General features: G+C 46.4%; 1 protein-coding gene across 1 annotated transcript in view; it reads right to left on the reverse strand.

The window, feature by feature from the left end:
• LOC143767357 (uncharacterized) overlaps positions 1-22,581 on the reverse strand; it is a 340,694-nt gene that overhangs the window by 60,449 nt on the left and 257,664 nt on the right. The window contains exons 4-6 of the mRNA XM_077255618.1: positions 3,676-3,852; positions 3,469-3,592; positions 3,289-3,386 (exon numbers count right to left, since the gene is read on the reverse strand). Coding sequence (XP_077111733.1) covers positions 3,289-3,386; positions 3,469-3,592; positions 3,676-3,852 — 399 coding nt within the window. The remainder of the gene's footprint in view (positions 1-3,288; positions 3,387-3,468; positions 3,593-3,675; positions 3,853-22,581) is intronic.

The raw sequence follows: 22,581 nt of genomic DNA on the forward strand, positions 1-22,581 counted from the left end.
GTCAAGCGCAGACAGCGGCATTTAACTACCGCATCCGGCCGTGCGGCCGGATATGAGCGCATCGCCGACCCCTGTCACATGATCGGGGGTCGGCGATGCTCCTCCATTGTAACCATAGAGGTCCTTGAGACCTCTATGGTTACTGATTGCCGGTGGCTGTGAGCGCCCCCCTGTGGTCGGCGCTCACAGCACACCTGCATTTTAGCTACATAACAGCGATCTGATGATCGCTGTTATGTAGCAGAGCCGATCGGGCTGTGCCTGCTTCTAGCCTCCCATGGAGGCTATAGAAGCATGGCAAAAGTAAAAAAAAAAAGTTTTTAAAAATGTGAAAAAAATAATAAAAACATAAAAGTTTAAATCACCCCCCTTTCGCCCCAATCAAAATAAATCAATAAAAAAAACCAAAAACCTACACATATTTGGTATCGCCGCGTTCAGAATCGCCCGATCTATCAATTAAAAAAAAGCATTAACCTGATCGCTAAATGGCGTAATGAGAAAAAAATTCGAAACGCCAGATTTACGTTTTTTTGGTCGCCACGACATTGCATTAAAATGCAATAACGGGCGATCAAAAGAACGTATCTACACCAAAATGCTATCATTAAAAACGCCAGCTCGGCACGCAAAAAATAAGCCCTCACCTGACCCCAGATCACGAAAAATGGAGACGCTACGAGTATCGGAAAATGGCGCAATTTTGTTTTGTTTTGTTTTTTGCAAAGTTTGGAATTTTTTTTCACCACTTAGGTGAAAAATAACCTAGTCATGTTAGGTGTCTATGAACTCGTAGTGACCTGGAGAATCATAATGGCAGGTCAGTTTTAGCATTTAGTGAACCTAGCAAAATAGGCAAGCAAAAAACAAGTGTGGGATTGCACTTTTTTTGCAATTTCACTGCACTTGGAATTTTTTTCCCGTTTTCTAGTACACGACATGCTAAAACCAATGATGTCGTTCAAAAGTACAACTCGTCCCGCAAAAAATAAGCCCTCACATGGCCAAATTGACGGAAAAATAAAAAAGTTATGGCTCTGGGAAGGAGGGGAGCGAAAAACGAAAACGGAAAAACGGAAAAAGCTCCGGGGGTGAAGGGGTTAATACCCAGCACCTGCCTCCCAATCTTTGCTGGACAACATTGTTAATCCGCTAGAGTTCTGGCTAGGTGCTTTGATGGCTTTCTGTGTTGGATTTATGCAGTTCTGGGACCTCTGGTTCTGCTATCCTTAGTTTCTGTTTTTAGTTGGTTTCTGCAGCCTTCTCTGTGTTTTCTATTAGGAGGTGACCTGTTTTTTATACCCAGTCCTTAGATCTTTTAGGGACCTCCTTTCCCCTATCTAAAGGTCTTCGCTGAGATTAACCTAGGATCGTCGGTGGGTCTACTCAGAAGGAATGGGTCGCCCACTCCATAGTAGGGTATCAGCCTAGTCTCAGTGCAGGGTCAGTTTTCCCCCTTCTATCCTAGTTCTGTGTTGCAGTTCCGAAATACTTTGTATACCAGACCAATACCCAAACCCCATAACCGCCCTATCCAACATCACTGAAGGGGAGCTTAATTGTCTCCTCTCCAAATCGCACCTCACCACCTATGCGCTCGACCCCATCCCATCCCACCTCCTCCCCAACCTCACCGTCACTCTTATCGCATCCCTAACCCACCTCTTCAGCCTATCACCAACTTCTGGCACCTTCCCTTCTGCTTTCAAACATGCCACAATCACGCCTATCCTTAATAAGCCAACCCTCGATCCAACTGCTATGTCCAGCTATTGCCTAATATTGCTGCTCCCATTCGCTTCCAAACTCCTGGGGCAGCACGTCCAAGCTGAACTTTCCTCCCACCTCTCATCTAACTTGCTCTTTGACAACCTACAATCTGGTTTCCGCCCCCATCACTCAACAGACAGCCCTGACCAAAGTTACTAACGACCTACTTACAGCCAAAGCTAACGGACAATACTCTATACTCCTCCTTCTAGACCTGTCTTCCGCTTTCGACACAGTTGACCACTGCCTCCTACAACAGATCCTCTCCTCCTTTGGCATCAAAGACCTCGCCCTATCCTTGATCTCATACCTTTCCAACCGCACATTCAGTGTCTCTCACTCCCACACTACCTCCTCATCCCGCACTCTCTCTGTTGGAGTCTCCCAAGGCTCTGTTCTAGGACCCCTACACTTCTCAATCTATACACTTGGCCTGGGACAACTCATAAAGTCCCATGGATTCCAGTACCACCTTTATGCTGATAACACTCAGATCTACCTCTCTGACCCAGATATCACCTCTCTGCTGTCCAGAATCCCAGAGTGTCTATCAGCCATATCCTCCTTCTTCTCCTCTCGCTTCCTCAAACTCAATGTGGACAAATCTGAACTCATCATCTTTCCTCCATCTCATAGATCTTCTTTACCTGACCTATCTATCGCAATTAACAACATCACGCTCTCCCCTGTGCCTCGGAGTATCCCTTTACTCTGCCCTGTACTTCAAACTGAACATCCAAGCTCATTCCACCTCCTGTTGCCTCCAGCTCAAAAATATCTCCAGAATCTGTCCTTTTCTCAACTGTCAATCTACTAAAATGCTCGTGAATGCCCTCATCATCTCCCACCTCGACTACTGCAACATCTTTTCTGTGGCCTTCCTGCTAAGACCCTTGTACCTCTCCAGTCTATCCTTAACTCTGCTGCCCAACTAATTCATCTCTCTCCAACATACTCCTCCGCTTCCCACCTCTGCAAATCTCTTCACTGGCTCCCATTCCCTCAGCGTATCCAGTTCAAATTACTAATACTGACCTACAAAGCCATCCATAACCTATCTCCGCCATATATCTCTGAACTAATCTCCCAATATCTTCACTCATGTAATCTCCGGTCCTCCCAATACCTCCTTCTCTCCTCCATACTTATTCGCTCCTCACCCAACCGCCTCCAAGACTTCTCCCGAATATCCCCCAACTTCTGGAATTCTGTGCCCCAACACTTCCGACTATCAACCACATTCGGATCCTTCAGACGGAACCTGAAAACCCACCTCTTCAGGAAAGCCTACAGCTTGCACTGACCCCGCTGCCTCATCACTACCAGAGCTACCGCCTCACCTACACCGGAGCTCCTGCAACCCTCAAACTATGGAACATTCATCCTTTCCTCTCTTCTGCTGATCCACATTCAGTCCGAACGGAGTTCCGTGCACCTGCAAGAGTCGGTGAGCTGGAAAGGGCTTTCAGCCCAAACTTTATATATTTTAAGATTTCATGACACCTTCTCTCCATGTACCTGATGATCCTGAGGAACACTGGGATTTTCTTGGTTACTGTCTTCTGGAAAAAGAGGATGGGGACATCTCTCTGATGTTGTCCTCTCATTGGAAAGAACTGGAGGAAACGCATACAGGGACTGAATTCATTCTTTAAATACAGATAATATAGGCCGTGTGTATTTAGTCCTGTCTGTTACCTGGTGATGTGAGGGGCTGGGGAACCTCCATCATGACGTCCTTGTACTGATCTTTGTGTCCTTCTAAATACTCCCACTCCTCCATGGAGAAATAGACGGTGACATCCTGACACCTTATAGGAACCTGACATATACAATGATACCATCATCCCCCCGATCCCTTCATAGTGTTACTGTATAATGTCCCAGCATTCCCAGCAGTGTCACCTCTCCAGTCAGCAGCTCAATCATCTTGTAGGTGAGTTCTAGGATCTTCTGGTCATTGATGTCCTCATGTATCAGGAGGTGAGGTGGAGGCCCAGTGATTGGGCTCAGGGGTCTTTCCCATCCCTCAGACACAGGGTCCTGACAGCGCTCACTAGAGGTCTTCACTACTGTGTAATCCTGCTTATGGAGAGACACATGAATATACCTCACTACAGACATTTCCAGAGTCCTCACCTCTCCAGATCTGTCCGTCTGTTATTCCCATAGATAAGAATGATGTAATGGGACGTCATCAGAATCTCTCACCTCTCCAGTAAGCCGGAAGAGGATCTCTAGGGTGAGGTGTAATATGCTCTCCGCCATCTTGTCCCTGTCCCTATCCATCCTTGTAGGGTCACTCAGGAGAATTCTCTTATATAGAAGATCTCCACTGTGAGGATCCGATATTGTAGGGACCTGAATGGGGAGAAGATGACGTTGTAACATCATAAAGATCCCATGTAAGATATCTCCGGAGCAGTTGAATATCCTCAGAGATCAGGACGGCAGAAATGGGGACGTCAGTAACAGATGATAGACCCTTACCGACATTGGGCATAATAGTACACCGATGTTGGTATCCCTCCCTTTGACGTGGGCTCTGGCGGTGAGCCCACATCTTTATGCAGACATGTCAGCTGTTTTGGACAGCTGACGTGCCCGCAATAGCCGCGGGTCGAATCGCGATCCACCAGCAGCTCTTAACTAGTTAAATGCCGCTACCAAACGTTGACAGCAGCATTTAAATGGTGCTTCTGGCCGGAAATACGCACACCGGTGACCCCAGTGTGTCGGCATGACAATCCGAGGTCTCCTGCAGACCTCTATGGTTGTCATTGCCGGATTGTTGTGAGCGCCACCCTGTGGTCGGCGCTCATGGCAAGTCAGCAATTCTACTACATAGAGGCGATCTGACCATCGCCTCTATGTAGCAGAGCCGATCGGGTTGTGCCAGCTTCTAGTCTCTCATGGAGACTATTGAAGCATTGCAAAAGTTAAAAAAAGTGTTTAAAAATATAAAAAAAATAAAAAATATATAAAAGTTCAAATCACTCCCCTTTTGCTCCATTCAAAATAAAACAATAAAAATAAAATCAAACATATACATGTTTGTTATCCCCGAGTTCAGAATCGCCCGATTAATAGAAAAAAAATGATTAACCTGATCGCTAAACGGTGTAGCAAGAAGAAAGTCAAAATGGCATGATTTCGCTATTCACGCTAGTTTGGATTTTTTTTTCACCGCTTAGATAAAAAATAACCTAGACATGTTTGGTGTCTATGAACTGGAAATAACAGAAAAACGGCTCGCACATCCTAACCAGTGTGAATAGGTGCATACCAGGAGCAGCTACCTCCATACATAAACATTTTTCTAATGTTCAAAAGCCATTTTGCTATTCAAATTTCATGTATTCCATATTAGACATGCTTTGGCACGATAGAGTGCAACCTTTTTTGTATATTTATGTATGGAGGTAGCTGCTCCTGGTATGCACCTATTCACACTGGTTAGGATGTGCGAGCCGTTTTTCTGTTAATTCCATGTTAGCTTACTGGCTGTGCACTCCTCCCATCACCATGTGGTTTTTAATTGCATCTCAACACACTTGGTCCCGGCTAACTCATATGTAGGCTTTGCTGAATAGAGGTGTCCACATTCACCCAGGCATACAGATATTGGCCTTTGGTAAGTGTTCACATTTGGACAGGGAGGTCAGGGACCCATCAGTCTGAGACCACTTTGACGAAGTTGATGGGCTCACACTATTTGATTTATATCAAATTCTGTGCAAAGCGTCTCTTAAATATTTTTCTAATGTTCAAAAGCCATTTTGCTATTCAAATTTCATGTATTCCATATTAGACATGCTTTGGCAAGATAGAGTGCAACCTTTTTTGTATATTTATGAACTGGAAATGACCTGGAGAATCAAAATGGCAGGTCAGTTTTAGCATTTACTGAACCTAGCAAAAAAGCCAAAGAAAAAACAAGTGTGGGATTGCACTTTTTTTTGCAATTTCACCGCACTTAGAATTTTTTTTCTTATTTTCCAGTACATTAAATGGTAAAACCAATGGTGTTGTTCAAAAGTACAACTCGTCCCGCAAAAAAAAAAGTCATCACATGGCCATATTGACAGAAAAAATAAAAAAATTATGGCTTTGGGAAGGAGGGGAGCGTATAACGAAAAATGCAAAACCAAAAAAAGCTCTGTGGGTAAAGCTGTTAATATCACCTGATAGTGACAACATGGTGCGGCGACAGCCATAATGGAGACTGTACAGTAACAGAGCAGCGAGCGAAGTCAGGAGGGAAGTGACCCAATGTAATCCAATACAGAGACCCGGATATAGTGACACAGACGGGAACACGTTCTGTCTCCTGGAATGTGACCGCAGCACTGAGGGGGTTAATGTCCCCTGCGCCCAGTAATGGGGAATCTCCAGCACCTACCTCCACCTGCAGAGCCGCACACCACATATATGGCTGTTCTGTGCGCACAGGACCTGTGATGAGGTCACAGGAGGGGAGGAGTCAGGGGTCACATGATCAGGGGCCTCAGTGTATGCAGGACTCTGCTGTGCTGGTTGTCATGGTGCTGGATGAGGGGAAGTAGCAGAGCCGTGTGTGTGTACGAGGTGTATGGAACGGAGCCGTTTGTGTACGAGGTGTACAGAGCAGAGCCGTGTGTGTACCTCTATCACACTACTGGTTTTAGACAAAATGGGACCTGAGCAAAAGTTAAAAGTGGGGTCCCAAATGTTATCATATTGCATCACCAAACAGAAATATTTTGGCTGCATTTACATAAGCAGAGTCTCACCCTTTCACTGACTCACCAGGATAATGGCAGCTGTTACTTCAGATCTTCCAGGGTCGACTACCCAACCTGTGGCACGCACACAGAGAGGAGGTAATGACAAGCATAGGAAGATGATAGTCCATGGAGGTACAGGGCCAGTTAACCAGAGGGTCACCACCTGGATTCATCACCCACCTGTGGCATGCACAGAGAGAGAAGGGAACAACAAGCTTAGGAAGATAACAGTCCATTCAAGTACATGGCCAACCTGGCTTCTCCGAACATCTCCATGGAGCCAGGCAATCAGCGGGTCCTAATCCTGGCTTTCTCCAAACGTATCCATGGTTCAGCGATGGTCAATGAAGCAGATCTGTATTCTTCCAGCCGGGGCCGAAGTCCCCTAAGACGGGTTCCTGTAGAATAATAAATCCGTGCCCCTTGTGATGGAGCCATGATGTTTTGGCTGCAGTCCTGTAGAGTCCCTGGATGTTTTGGCTGAATACAGTATGTGTCTGTCTCTCTGTCTCCCTATATAGAGGCATGTAACCTCTTTTTATTATTAACAAGTGTCTTTCATTCAGTATTGACATAAAGGGTAAGAATGGAGATAAGATCAAGTAGCATTACTTGATTATTTAATCTATTTGCATAGTTTTTTCTCCTCTGTTTTCAAATTAACCAAACTATCTGGCCTAGACAATGCATAATTAGCATATCAGTATACATCACTAGTCATCAAGGATAAAAGCACAATATGTTATATCAAACGGAAACTTGTCAGTTGTGGCTCAGCAGAAAGAGTCTCTGATACAGAACCCAGAATCAAGGGTTCGAATCCAGAAGCATAACAGTACTCCCTACAAGGAGCAGCCACTGGACCCACCAAGATCCCCAACTGCTGATGCCACAGATAGAACTCCCTCGCTAGGCGATCAGTATGTAGGTCTTTATCATGTACCCAGGAATTATCCTTTGGACCAAAACCCTTCCACTTAACAAGAAACTAAAGTCGCCGTCTGACACATCTGGAATTCAAGACACGTTCCACCTCATACTCCTTGTCCTCTTTCAAGTCTACCTCAATACTGGCTTGAGGACCCGGCATCCCTTCAAACTTTTCAAGAAGTAAAACATGAAAGGAATTATTAATCCTCCATGCAATTGGGAGTTGGAGCAGAACCGACACCGGAATAATTATCTTGATTATCTTATACGGTCCTACAAATTTAGGAGCAAATTTTCTGGATGGAAATTTAAGAAAGAGATTTTTAGAGTATAATCAGATAAAAATCTTCCACGTTGAAGACAGGAGCTCTCATACATCTGTGTTTGACAGATCTCTTGGTCCAATCGCAAGTTGCCAAAAGGCCTCTTTTAACCTCTCAACAGTCACCATCCTGGTGGAGACAATTTTTTTCCTCTAGCAATTGCCGCTAAATGCTACTGCACTGGCGCAGCCAGAGCCATTTTGAGAGGTTTTTTTTTCTGAATAAATCACCAAATAAAATCATTAAATGGACCTTAAACATGCAATCATGCTACTTTGCCTGCGCCTGCCTGCTGCATGTGAATTTTTTTTTCAAAACACATATAAAGTATGTAAAATAGGGGGCAGGTCACTGAGGGATCAGTGATCAGTCATAAGCCATACAGATGAACATGTAAGCAGAGCACCACACAAAGACCCACTCACAGGCATGCCCTGGGAGCACAAGAATCTCATTAACTGAAAACTACAAATAAAGATTAAACAAAAACCACAAAACAGATTTCATCAACCAAGGTATCATTTTAATCAGTATAAGGGCTCCAACCTGACACTGTCTGTAGGATATTCTGCACAATACTGCTGACAGGTTCCCTTTAACTAAACAAGAAGAATATCTTTCCTTCTCTGGAACCGCAGACTGCAAATCAGGAAAATCTCCAAAAACCGTATTAGGGTATGTGTCCACGTTCAGGATTGCATCAGGATTTGGTCAGGATTTTTCATCAGTATTTGTAAGCCAAAACCAGGAGTGGAACAATTAGAAGAAAAGTATAATAGAAACATATGCACCACTTTTGCATTTATCACCCACTCCTGGTTTCGGCTTACAAATACTGATGAAAAATCCTGACCAAATCCTGATGCAATCCTGAACGTGGACACATACTTTTTTTTTGTTTTGGGAGTTTTAAGGGTAAGTTACCTACTGGTAGCAGTAAAGGTGTGGTTATTTAATGCGAACTCAGTGAGGGGAAATGATTAAATGAGACAAAACATTTTAAATATTGTTCCAATTCCTGGTTCATTCTCTCCGTCTGGCCATCAGTCTCAGGATAATAACCTGAGAACAATGATAACTTAATTCCCAATCTAGAGCAAAAGCTAACCACAAACTAAACCCCTCTGTCAGAAATAATGTTTTTAGGAACACCATGTAGTTTAACGACGTGGGAGAAAAACAAAGTAGCTAAACTTTTAGCCGTTGGCAATTTTGGTAAAGGAACCAAGTGAACCATTTTGCTAAAACGGTCAACCACCACCAACACCATAGTATTACCTATGAATTAGGCAAATCTATGACAAAATCCATAGACAAGTGGGTCCAAGGTCGAGTCGAAAGCTTGTGAGGCAAAAGAAACCCTGCCAGGGCCTTGTGAGAGGCTTTAGACCTGGCTCAAATCCTGCACTTACGGATGTACTCATCCACATCTGTACAAGCACTTTGCATACAAAAGGACCTGGAAACAGATCTACAGGTGGCAGAAGAAGCAGGAAGTCCAAGCCAACACTGAGTCTTGTTAAGTCGATCAGTGTGAAACAATGAAGGCACTAAAAATTTGCCGGGTTGCAAGCCATCCAATGCACCATCCTGAGCCTCCATAATGCGCTGTCTGAGATCGATTCCCAAAGCACCCATCAGCACCCCTTTACTAAGAATTTTGACTGGATTTTCATCCCTCAACTCTAGAAACTACATTGTAAGGCATCTGCCTTAACATTCTTATCACTAGGGAGATATGTCACAGAGAAATGAAACCGAGAGAAAAAGAGAACCCACTGGGCTTGTCTAGTATTCAGGCACAGGCACTTGGCTGCATCAACATTCAGTAAATTTTTGTGATCAGTAAAGACCATTAGGGTTGAGCAACCTTGACCTTTTTAGGGTCGAGTCATGTTTTGCGAAACCCGACTTCTTGAAAAGTTGAGTCGGGCGAAATCGGCCGATTACTGCGAAAAGTCGAGGATCGGCCGGAACACGAAACCCTATGCACGTCAATGGGGATATATATATATATTTTTTTCCTCTCTCTCTCTCTCTCTCTCTCTCTCTCTCTCTCTCTCTCTCCCCCTCCGTCCCAGCCCCGAAAATTTCGTTTTACACATTGCAAATCCCTGCTGCGCACAAGCGCTAAAATGATCATAGGCGTGCACGCCCCTAACCCCTATGTCATCACTCTGCCCACACTCCTTCATTGGCTGAAAAAATGGCGCTAAACGCGTCATACGAAACGCGACTTTGGCGCCAAGATCGCGTACCGCATGGCCGACCCCACACAGGGATCGGGTCGGGTTTCATGAGACGCCGACTTTGCCAAAAGTCGGCGACTTATGAACGATCCGTTTCGCTCAACCCTAAAGACCATTACTCCAAGCCTAGTCGCCTACAACCAATGTTTCCATTCCGCGAAAAATCTCTTAACCACCACGAATTCCCGATCGCCTATATCATAGTTGGACTCGGCTTGTGCCCGTACATACATGTCGACACCCATTCAGACAAGGATCTCATTTTTCAGTTTCCCATAGTCCTAGACGTCCTCCTAGCTGAGGTTGAAATATGCTATCAGGGCATCTCCTACCAGGAACGGAGCCACCATTTCAGCCCACTGGGAGATCGGCAAACTTTCACACTCCACTGTTCTTTTTCAAAAACGGTGAGAAAGGCTTCCAGGTCATCCTTCGGACTCATCTTCCTCAGTGCCGACCTGACTTTGTCCCTGGCCTCAGGATGGACCAGAGATGAGGGGTGGGGGTGTCTCTCGCAGGGTCACAATCTGTTGTACTAACAGGCTGTTAGTCTGCTGCTGCTGTGCTGTAACAACCTGGTCGGCAGGATCTGTCTCCCGGATAATGGGAGATCAGGCTCCATCTGGCCACAGGCATTCCTATGTTTCCCGCAATCTTACTTACTCTGTCCACGCTCCCGCTATGTTCCCTTGGGCTGTGGTGTCTTCCTGATGTGCCTCCTCACTTCCGGGTTGTGGGGGAGTATTTTAAAGGGCCAGTGCACTCTTTTTCGGTAATCATCTCTCAGCCAATCGCTGAGAGCCTGTCTATACTTAAGGCCCTCACTGGGCAACTTTGTGCATTGTTCTATGTTGCCGTTCTCAGGTCCCAGACCAGCGCCTGCTTGTTCAGCCTTGTCTCGCTTTGTTCTAAGATCCAGTGTTTTCCTCTAGTGCCATGGTTCTGCCTATCTTCCATCTACCTGTGGACTCTGACGGAAGCCTCTGGATCTTCCGGTTCACCTTCTCTGGCTCCCTGGACCTCTCACTCACCTCCCTTCAGTTCCACTGTTCCCCTTGGGTCTGGTCCTCTGGTCTTGGAGCTGTTGCACTTGAGCCTCCCTGGTTGTTCTGGGTCAATCCCTGTTATAGGGGTTCGTTCGCCGGAGCTCCCTCGGGGGAATTCAGCCCAGATGGTTCTCCCTTGTAGGCTCTCCTGTGTAAGAGTTTAAATAAAGCCTTGCAATTCATCTGACATCCTTGTCCCTGGTTCCTAGGGTTCAGCTTCCACTGTGTCCTCTGTGGTCAAGTGGATTCACTAACCTCGAGAAACAAAAATGAGAAAAATTGGAGCGCACTTACCCAGGTAGATAGATCGCCACTTTATTAGGACATTGTACAAAAAACGAACAGCAGGGAGGGATGTGAACAATTACGGACAACGGCCGTTTCGTGCGTCAAAGCGCTTCAACGGGTCCTGGAACTGAATGAATGCTGGGAGGATTATGTAGACCCAAATGGGTCACAAACTCCTCCCCCCATGCAGCATATGGGTGGGGGCAAACACCACTCATCAGAATATAAACAATACTACGCATAAAAACAACAAGTGCAATTTAAAAACAAGCTCTGTGAACATAATATAAAGTGGAAACCAATATTCACAATCAAAGATAAATTATAGAAAGACCGACATGTCGATCTTTTCATTAAGACCGAACGGCCCTGCCGCATCTGTGTGCAGGATCCATCTAGCCTCCCTGCGCAGAAGGAAGCAGTGCAGATCACCGCCCCCCTCTGGCAGGGAAACCCGTTCCAAACCAGCGAATCGCAGCACCTGGGCATTACCTGCATGGTGAGTTCTAACATGATCTATTAACCTCGAAGCACCTTTACCTGTCTTTACGGAATTAAAGTGCTCCCTGACAAGGACAAAAAGAGGCCGGATTGTCTTGCCAATGTAGAAGTTTCTGCACGGGCAGAAGAGAACGTAGACAACGTAGGTGGTTCTGCAGGATATGAAATCCCGTACCGTATGCTGTATATGGCCAACTCTGACTCTATTGCCAGTGTGGTGATACACACAAAAATTGCACCCCCCACATTTGAAATTACCTCTAGGAATGCTATCAGTCAGCCAATTACTGCGATCTGACACAAAGCGGTTACGGACCACACTATCCCTAATATTTTTGCTACGGCGACTAGCAAATAAAGGACCTCTATCAACTATTTCTTTCAAATTTTTTTTTGTACAATGTCCTAATAAAGTGGCCATCTATCTACCTGGGTAAGTGCGCTCCAATTTTTCTCTTTTTTGTTTCTCTGGATCACGCATTTACTCACTGGATGCAGCACCCCAGTGGTAGTATAAAGGATAATTGCAGCCACAGCAACGAAAACAGAGTGTGGTTTGGGAACTTGTGGTGGATCAGCGTATACCAGCGGTGCGGAGGTGTTTTTCTTTCTTATTTGTAGGATTCACTAACCTCGCTCCGCCTGTCTTGGCATGACATGCGCATTAGAGAGGACCAACTACTTCAGGAGTTCCTGCATCTTGTCTGTGGGTCTGAGTTGTAGCATTGCAGGCTTACCGTAATCACAGACATGTGGCTTTCTTCGGGTATGTCTTAATTCACACTATCCGCATTCTCCACCATATGTAAGGCAGTGGTTTTCACACCAGCATGATAATGAGTCAGTGACTGCATAAAAGTTTTTATTTGCAAACTTGCAAAATAAATGCAAAGCTTTGTCATCCAGTTCTCAGCCAGAACTTCCATATCCAGTTTGGTGCCATGGGCACTTGCACCACAGTAGGATTCTTGGTGCGGTAATGGCTTTAGTCGCTGGCTCTGGCCTGTGTTCAACCTCACACAGTCAGGCACAAACATAACCTCCAGCTCTGAAATCATGTAACTCTGAATCAGTAAACCAACACTGACACACACAACCCTTATTTGCATATTTAAATGTGAAAGATCCATCCCACTACCTTCCAACAGATCTTTCCAAAGAATAAAATCCCATATCACGTTTTCTTAAATCTGACATGGTCAAATAACTATACCCAGTCCACACTTACTTTTATTTTGCGCTGTTACCACAGCTGTGGCTGTGATTACAACACTCTCCAGTGGGTTCAGTATGTTTCCAGACACATCCTGGGGGACACGTAACGACCCTCGTATATAGCTCCCATCACTGTCTCACATAGAGAAGACAAAAATGTGTACAAAAAAAGCCAAATAGCGCACCACATTACCAATGGATCAAAAAAATGTCCCATATTGCATGTGAGCTAAATATATGGCATACTTTCCTTCAAGAAGTGTCGACGGTCATGGCCTCGACATGTTTTCCCTCCCTGTCAAGGTTTATCAGGAAGCCAGGAAAAGAATACAAGCTGAGCAGACTGGAGGTGTCTTGAAACTGAAGGCAGGCCAGAATCTCTCTCTGAGAAGAGTCTGCACAGGCCGTGTGCAGAGAACTGCAAGTATCAGTGGTTGCTATGTACAATTAGTTCAGGTGTAAGCAGCAAAAAATACAGCAGGAGACCCAACAGGTACCCGTGAAAGATGTCCAAGTGATAGGACTTTTGGACTCAGGGAGTTTGATTACCCTGGTAAGGGTCATGCTCCTGTATTTGATGGTCCCTGGGATGAAGTTGGGGATAAGGCGTATCCATGGAGACACCAAGTAGTATCCCAGGGCCCAGGTCAACATACGCACAGATGCTGGTTCTGTGTCAATGGAAAGGTCATGTTATTGTTATCGTATGTGACTTTCCAGTGTCCTGAGACTTATGGGCTAAAGCTGTAGCACCCAGCAGTCCAGCATTCCCCCAGGAGTCAGCTATGGTAACCGGATGACATGAGATAAACAGTGAAATCCCTTTCACTATTCTGGCTAGAGAGAAGTATAAGGAAGCATCCTCTGAAGCCAATGTCCCTAATCTGGAGAAGCCCTAAGACAATTCAGGGACTACCCAGTTCAGAGACTCAAAGGTAAAAGGTACTCGGGAAAATGTAAGTGTGTTAAATGGTGTTCCCTAGTAGCCTATAATTTGCTAGGCATAATGATCTTTTTTTGTCAAGGTACTAAAGTTAGAGCCAGGTAAAAGGGCATCTCCTCAAGGCACAAGGGGCACAATCCAGGGGTATAATCGGTCAGCTCTTGTGAAACAATTTCAGTCTGCGGATTGGGTACTTGGGTTAGTGCCCACAAGGGAAAACAAGTTCCTTAAATAGTGGTAGGAGCCCTAGAAGGTGGTAGAAAAAAATGGAAGAGGTCAACTATAAAGTATACTGACCAAGGAAAAGGAAGCCCTTTCCCATATATTATGGTAACCTACTAAAACCATGGGTAGGAACCCACTAGAAACCCCTTGCTTGATGACACCTGCTACACATGTCAAAGTAGCAATAAATTTATCACCTTCCCAAAGACAACGCGGTTGCAAATTGGTACCCAAAAATAGGGGCAGGGTCTTTGAATTACCAGAACACTCTCGTGTCATCAAACACGAGCCTCCCACTTGGGTCAATTAAAGCCCTGTAGAATTCATGAGGCCCACAGGGAGGTATTGTCAGAGGAGGCTATACAAAACTGGCCACGCCCCCTCACAAAAATCTGTTTTCGTAAAGTGGACCCCCTGTAGTCACTGCGGGGTTAGCAGACGGTGCCCAGACCTCGACTTAGGGTTAGGTTATGTAGCAATCCAGGTAGGCTATAGTTAAATCCTAGCTCTGCAGGCTTTGATTAGTGCACCTGGCTAACTCTGCATATAAACAGGCAAGGTGTTCATCTAAGTCAGTCTTCTGGAGAAGCTGAGCAAACTGGAGGTGTCTTGAAGCTGAAGACAGGCCAGAATCTTTTTCTGAGAGGAGTCTGCACAGGTCGTGTCATGTGCAGAAAACTACAAGTGGTTGCTATGGACAATAGCTGTTCAGTTTGACTGAGCTAGGATTAGCTCAGCCATGTATGAGTAGCCAGGGTCTATTCTGTTTAGTGCCTGGACAAGGCTAGAGAATTATGTTTATGATTTTGTTTTGGTGCTGTGTAACCTATGGAAAGCAATAAAACTGCACGTTTCGACCAAAATTGCATTGTCTATGTGAATGCTACCTAATGCCTACCTACATCTGAGAGTGAATCCCTAAAATTTGTAGATGAAATGCGGGTGTGAAGTCCCAGAGACCACAGACTATTGCATTGTAAAGATTGAATGTCCTTGATAAAGGCAGCTACAGCATTGTAAACACAGTCTAATAGCGTGGAGGAGCTTTTTAAAGGGGACCTGTAACCAATATGAGATAAGACCACCACTTTTCAGGCCTGATATACCGTATTCTATAACGCTGTATATACAGTACAGACCAAAAGTTTGGACACACCTTCTCATTTAAAGATTTTTCTGTATTTTCATGACTATGAAAATTGTACATTCACACTGAAGGCATCAAAACTATGAATTAACACATGAGGAATTATATACTTAACAAAAAAGTATGAAACAACTGAAATTATGTCTTATATTCTAGGTTCTTCAAAGTAGCCACCTTTTGCTTTGATGACTGCTTTGCACACTCTCGGCATTCTCATGATGAGCTTCAAAAGGTAGTCACCGGGAATGGTCTTCCAACAATCTTGAAGGAGTTCCCAGAGATGCTTAGCACTTGTTGGCCCTTTTGCCTTCACTCTGCGGGCCAGCTCACCCCAAACCATCTCGATTGGGTTCAGGTCTGGTGACTGTGGAGGCCAGGTCATCTGGCGTAGCACCCCATCACTCTCCTTCTTGGTCAAATAGCCCTTACACAGCCTGGAAGTGTGTTTGGGGTCATTGTCCTGTTGAAAAATAAATGATGGTCCAACTAAACGCAAACCAGATGGAATAGCATGCCGCTGCAAGATGCTGTGGTAGCCATGCTGGTTCAGTATGCCTTCAATTTTGAATAAATCCCTAACAGTGTCACCAGCAAAGCACCCCCACACCATCACACCTCCTCCTCCATGCTTCACGGTGGGAACCAGGCATGTAGAGTCCATCCGTTCACCTTTTCTGCGTCGCACAAAGACACGGTGGTTGGAACGAAAGATCTCAAATTTGGACTCATCAGACCAAAGCACAGATTTCCACTGGTCTAATGTCCATTCCTTGTGTTCTTTAGCCCAAACAAGTCTCTTCTGCTTGTTGCCTGTCCTTAGCAGTGGTTTCCTAGCAGCTATTTTACCATGAAGGCCTGCTGCACAAAGTCTCCTCTTAACAGTTGTTGCAGAGATGTGTCTGCTGCTAGAACTCTGTGTGGAATTGACCTGGTCTCTAATCTGAGCTGCTGTTAACCTGCGATTTCTGAGGCTGATGACTTGGATAAACTTATCCTCAGAAGCAGAGGTGACTCTTGGTCTTCCTTTCCTGTGGCGGTCCTCATGTGAGCCAGTAGCGCTTGATGGTTTTTGCCACTGCACTTGGGGACACTTTAAAAGTTTTCCCAAATTTTCGGACTGACTGACCTTCATTTCTTAAAGTAATGATGGCCACTCGTTTTTCTTTACTTAACTGCTTTTTTCTTGCCATAATACAAATTCTAACAGTCTATTCAGTAGGACTATCAGCTGTGTATCCACCAGACTTCTGCACAACACAACTGATGGTCCCAACCCCATTTATAAGGCAAAAAATCCCACTTATTAAACCTGACAGGGCACACGTGTGAATTGAAAACCATTCCCGGAGACTACCTCTTGAAACTCATCAAGAGAATGCCAAGAGTGTGCAAAGCAGTCATCAAAGCAAAAGGTGGCTACTTTGAAGAACCTAGAATATAAGACATAATTTCAGTTGTTTCACACTTTTTTGTTAAGTATATAATTCCACGTGTTAATTCATAGTTTTGATGCCTTCAGTGTGAATGTACAATTTTCATAGTCATGAAAATACAGAAAAATCTTTTAATAAGAAGGTGTGTCCAAACTTTTGGTCTGTACTGTATGCCCCAAATTAAACCCGCAAGACACGAAAAAGACCTTTTATTACACTCACATGCTGGACGGTCCCGGTCCGATGTGTGTTTCTGGTCTTGATCCGATTCTTCCTCTCTTCTTGCAATGCCATCCTCCTTCTTGCTTCGTGTGGATGATGCATCCCTATACACACAGTTTCCCTGACATCTCGCTCCTGCGCAGGTGTACTTTTCTGCCCTGACAAGAACAGAGTAAAGTACTATAATACAAGACCAACAACACCCATCGGACTGGAACACCCCACAGGTCAGTATAAAAAAAGGTATTTTTCTTGTTTTGCAGCTTGGGTTGGGGGCATATGTACATCATTATTGAATGCTGTATATCAGGGCTGAAAGGTGGTGGTCTTGTCTCATTTCAGTCAAACAAGGTGACAGGTTCACTATAAGCAATCAGCATCAGTTACAACAGGTTCAGCAACAACAGCAGATGGCTCTCCTGGTAGAAACTGTCTGGGCCCGAGAGATGGCACCACCCTTTACCAAAGCAAAGATAACCGGCTGAGATGAATGTTATAGGAAGAATTACCGAAGATGACTCTGAAGGACTACATTGAGGCTTTCTTGACTATATTTGAGAGGGTGGCAGACAGAGAGAAACTGCCCTCAGAGCAATGGGCAGAGCTCGTAGGTCCATACCTTACTGGGGAAGTGCAGAAAGCGTACAATGACCTTGGCCTGCAGGATGGGAAGGAGTATAACACCTGTTCATCTAGTTATAATAGGATATAACGAGAAGAGAGGAAGAGCCAAACTTGGTCATCTTTCCCAATACTAGCTGCCTCCAGGTAGACCAACAACTTTTTCATGATGGGATTTGAATTTTAATATTTGTGCTGTATTGTCATATCATCTTCATCTCTTACCTCAGCTATATTTCCACCTGTTCATCTAGTTATAATAGGGTTTAACTGGGGTAGAGAGAGGGATAGCCGCTGATGAGAATCGAAGGTGATGATGGTTAGCATGGTACCCTGATGTCATGTGATGACCCCGGAGTATGGTGGTGTAACAACTCTGCTGGCATCACGGCATGGCCTCACATCTCTCACACTATCTTACCCACTGCTCCAGGCCATGATGTGGTTTCTGTTTTATGCCAGCTCCATGTTCTATGTCTCTGCTCTCTGCATGCTTCATGGTTCTGTGTATAGAGGGGCGGCGCCTGAACTCTCTGGTTCTTATAGGAATCAGGTGCATCTGTCCAATCTGTTCCTGACCAATTGCCAGGAGGCCTCCAGTATATAGTGCAGCTCCACCCAGTGTTCTGGGCCTGTGCAATGTGTTAGCTCAGTTAGTGTCTTGCTTCTGAGTTTGCCTGGCCTTTCTCTGAGTTACTCCCTCTCTGGAGGATTCTCTGTGTTATTTCCTTGGTCTTGTTGTTCCGCCCACCAGGAGGCAGCATATCCTGGTCCCAGTGTCTTTGTCCTTGTGCCTTGTTCCATTGCCTTGTCTGTACTTAGTCTTATCTCTGTCTCCTAGTCTTTGGCTTCCTTCCCTGTTGTCTTTCCTTGTATTCTCAGTCTGCTTTCACTCCGCACTCTTGCAGCTCTGCCTGCTCCTCACTACTGCGTTTCTGCTCCTTTCTACTCAGCTTATCTTCTGCTGTTGCAGTTATCCCTTGCTGCAGCTTTTCTCCACATTCTTTGTGGCTCTGCTCAGCTTTGCTGCAGAGACCCCTCCCGCAGCACCTCTCCGCTCCTTGCGGTTCTACCTAGCTCCGCTCCTTGCGGTTCTACCTGGCTCCGCTCCTTGCGGTTCTACCTGGCTCCGCTCCTTGCGGTTCTACCTGGCTCCGCTCCTTGCGGTTCTACCTGGCTCCGCTCCTTGCGGTTCTACCTGGCTCCGCTCTTTGCGGTTCTACTTCTCCTGCACTTGGCTCAGCCGCCAGCTCTTGGCTCCGCCTCCTGCCTGTCTGCACTTGGCTCCGCCTCCTGCGGTTTTGCACTTGGCTCCGCCTCCAGCTCTTGGCTCCGCCTCCTGCTGTTTTGCACTTGGCTCCGCCTCCTGCTCTTGGCTCCGCCTCCTGCATTTCTGTGCTTGGCTCTAGCTCCTGTGCTTTCGCTCTGCATCCGCTCTTGCGGTCTTTATCTACTTATTCCTAGGTCCTCGTGTCTGAACAGGTTCTTACCCGTTCTACATACCTGCCTGCAGACCGGTCCCTACTGGTTCTTCCAGTGTACCAGTCTTGTCCACCAGTCCTGCCAGAGAGCCAGCCGTGCCCGCCTGCCTACCAGAGAGCCAGCCGTGCCCGCCTGCCTGACAGTGTTCCTGTTGTACCCGTCTGCCTGCCTATGTGCCAGCCGTGCCCGCTTGCTTGTCTATGTTCCGTTCCCCGGTGGGATCAGCAGCCACAACCAGACTCCACCCTGGAGTGGTACCTGGTAGCTTCCTATTGCACAAGTCTGACCTCACCATCAGAGGCTCCAGCGAACACCTAGGAAGCTACTTAGTTACGCCCCTTCCAGGGAGGTTTGGTCTGTGGTCCAGTGGGGCCACTCCCCCGCACACCCGCGCCAACCAGTCTGGGCGCGAGCATGACAGTTTGCACAGGCCATGGCCTCCGCTGTATCCCATGTCCTACTGCTCGCAGAGCATGATGAACTTTTTTCTTGCCCGTATGAGCAACCTGATAAATTTGTTCCACCAAGGGTGGTTCAGATTGAAGAGACCTCTGACCCAATTATAGTCTCTAATGCTCTCTTCAAGCAACTTCAGGCCTATGAGGAGGAGCACTACCCAGCTGACCCACCTAGGTTCTATGGGAATCCTGAAGAATGTCAGGGGTTCCTGAAACAGTGCTTACGCTACATCCTGCAGAATGCAGCTTGTTTTCCCTCTAACTGGGTCAAGGTGGGTTATATCATGTCCTACCTGGCCGAAGATGCTCTAATATGGATAACTCCCCTCTGGGAAGCAGGGGATCCTATCGTCATGAACCTAGGGGCCTTCCTGGTGGCCTTCCGTAAAGTATTTGACAAGCCTTGTCCTGCTGCTCCTGTTAAGTCTTCTCCATCTAGATCCGAGAGGCGCTCCAGACGAGCGAAACCCGTGAAGAAACCCCCACGTCAAGCCATGACCGTCTGTGACCCTCCAGTTCCTCTACCCGTTAATGCAGCTACCCGTGTGAAGCCTAAGAAGGTTGATGAGAGTGGGCTGGCAAAGCAGCAGCCTGAAATCAGCCATAAGAAGGGCATACAATGTCGCTGCTGTTGTGAGGAACACCTGGATGGCCTCTGTCCAGGGGATCTCAAGCTCAAAAACCTCGGGTCAGTAGGAGAGACTGCCCTTGGTGAGAATAACTCTCTGCCGCTAAAGTCTATGACTGTTTCTCTGCCTTCTGGGAGCTTTGGTGTGTCTAAGCCGCCTGTCATACGGAGTCAGTGTATGGTCTCCGTTCTACAGCTCCAGAACCTGGTGTGGGCGTTGCCTGATAATGACCGAGCCCTGCTAAAGAGCAGTCAAGTCCTGCAAGGACAACTACAGCTCCAAGTTGGAGCCTTATACACGAAGAAGTTTGTTTTCCGTATGCTGTCTGTTATGCCCATGGGTCATTCTAAGCCAAGGACTCTACCACCCGCTCTGGTCATGAGTTCCAGTAAAGTGCTTCGTTTGAACTTACCCAGTCTTGAGAAGTGTCTGGTTACCATGCGTCAAAGACACTCAGCAGTGTCATCTTCTTCAGCTGGTCTGCTAGTCGACGAGTCAAGGTGTGCTGACGTCACCGAAGATGGGGAAACGGTGACGATGTCTCCACACATCTCCAGCGACTATACCAGTAAACACTTAGTCGTCGAGTCAAGGTGTGCTAATGTCACCGAAGATGGGGAAGCGGTGACTATCTCTCCACACATCTCCAACGACTATACCTGTAATCCGTTCCTAGGAACATCCCCGCCGCTTGGACAATTTCTTCTGGATAACGGGCACAAGATTGTTCCTATGTTTATACCTTCTGCGTCCTTATGGTCGGCTGGTGAAGATTTCAAAACTGAAGTTTGTTCACCTCAATTTTTCTCTGACCCGATGGAGCTGTTCTCCACACTCTTCTCTAGTGACTTTTCCTGTGTTCAGTACTCTAGAACATCTCTGCCATCTGAAAGCTTGTCTCTGGATATTGGGCAGAGGGTGTATCCTGTGAGTATTCCTTCTGCTTCCATGTGGCCGGCTGGTGAAGATAACAAGTCGGTAGCTTCCAAGTCCCTGCTTCTTGTCTACCCTGAGGAGATGGTCCAGTCCATTGAAAAAGCTAACCCTATTGGGTACAATGAGACTTTGCTATTCGAGATTTCTGATGAAGCTAACCCTGCAGAGCACAAAGAGACTTTGTTTTCTGAGATACCTGGTGACTCTTCTGCCGCCTTCTACCCTGAAGATGTCATGTTGGCCTGGACTATGTGTGCTCCCATTCTTCTTCTACAAGTTATTCTGGCGGGCTTGAAGAAGAGGGGCCGTAAAGGGGGGGTACTGTAACAACTCTGCTGGCATCACGGCATGGCTTCACATCTCTCACACTATCTTGCCCACTGCTCCAGGCCATGATGTGGTTTCTGTTTTATGCCAGCTCCATGTTCTATGTCTCTGCTCTCTGCATGCTTCATGGTTCTGTGTATAGAGGGGCGGCGCCTGAACTCTCTGGTTCTTATAGGAATCAGGTGCATCTGTCCAATCTGTTCCTGACCAATTGCCAGGAGGCCTCCAGTATATAGTGCAGCTCCACCCAGTGTTCTGGGCCTGTGCAATGTGTTAGCTCAGTTAGTGTCTTGCTTCTGAGTTTGCCTGGCCTTTCTCTGAGTTAGGCTACTTTCACACTAGCGTTAACTGCAATACGTCGCAAATGCGTCGTTTTGCCGAAAATACGCATCCAGCAAAAGTTCTTGCTGGATACGTTTTTTCGTCATAGACTAACATTAGCGACGCATTTGCGACGCATTGCCAAACGTCGTGTCCGTTTTGCGACGCTTGGGCGTGTGTTAGCGGACCGTCGGGAGAAAAAAACCTTACATGTAACGTTTTTTTCTCCCGACGGTCCGCTTTTTCCGACCGCGCATGCGCGGCCGGAACTCCGCCCCCACCTCCCCGCACCTCACAATGGGGCAGCGGATGCGTTGGAAAAATACATCCGCTGCCCCCGTTGTGCGGCGGAGACCACGCTAGCGTCGGGAACGTCGGCCCGACGCACAGCGACGGGTCTTTCCCGACGCTAGTGTGAAAGTAGCCTTCCTCCCTCTCTGGAGGATTCTCTGTGTTATTTCCTTGGTCTTGTTCCGCCCACCAGGAGGCAGTATATCCTGATCCCAGTGTCTTTGTCCTTGTGTCTTGTTCCATTGCCTTGTCTGTACTTAGTCTTATCTCTGTCTCCTAGTCTTTGGCTTCCTTCCCTGTTGTCTTTCCTTGTATTCTCAGTCTGCTTTCACTCCGCACTCTTGCAGCTCTGCCTGCTCTGTACCTTTGTTACTTTACCTCTGCTCCTCACTTCTGCGTTTCTGCTCCTTTCTACTCAGCTTATCTTCTGCTGTTGCAGTTATCCCTTGCTGCAGCTT

This window comes from Ranitomeya variabilis, chromosome 4 (genome assembly GCF_051348905.1).
Source record: "Ranitomeya variabilis isolate aRanVar5 chromosome 4, aRanVar5.hap1, whole genome shotgun sequence".
Lineage (NCBI taxonomy): Eukaryota > Metazoa > Chordata > Amphibia > Anura > Dendrobatidae > Ranitomeya > Ranitomeya variabilis.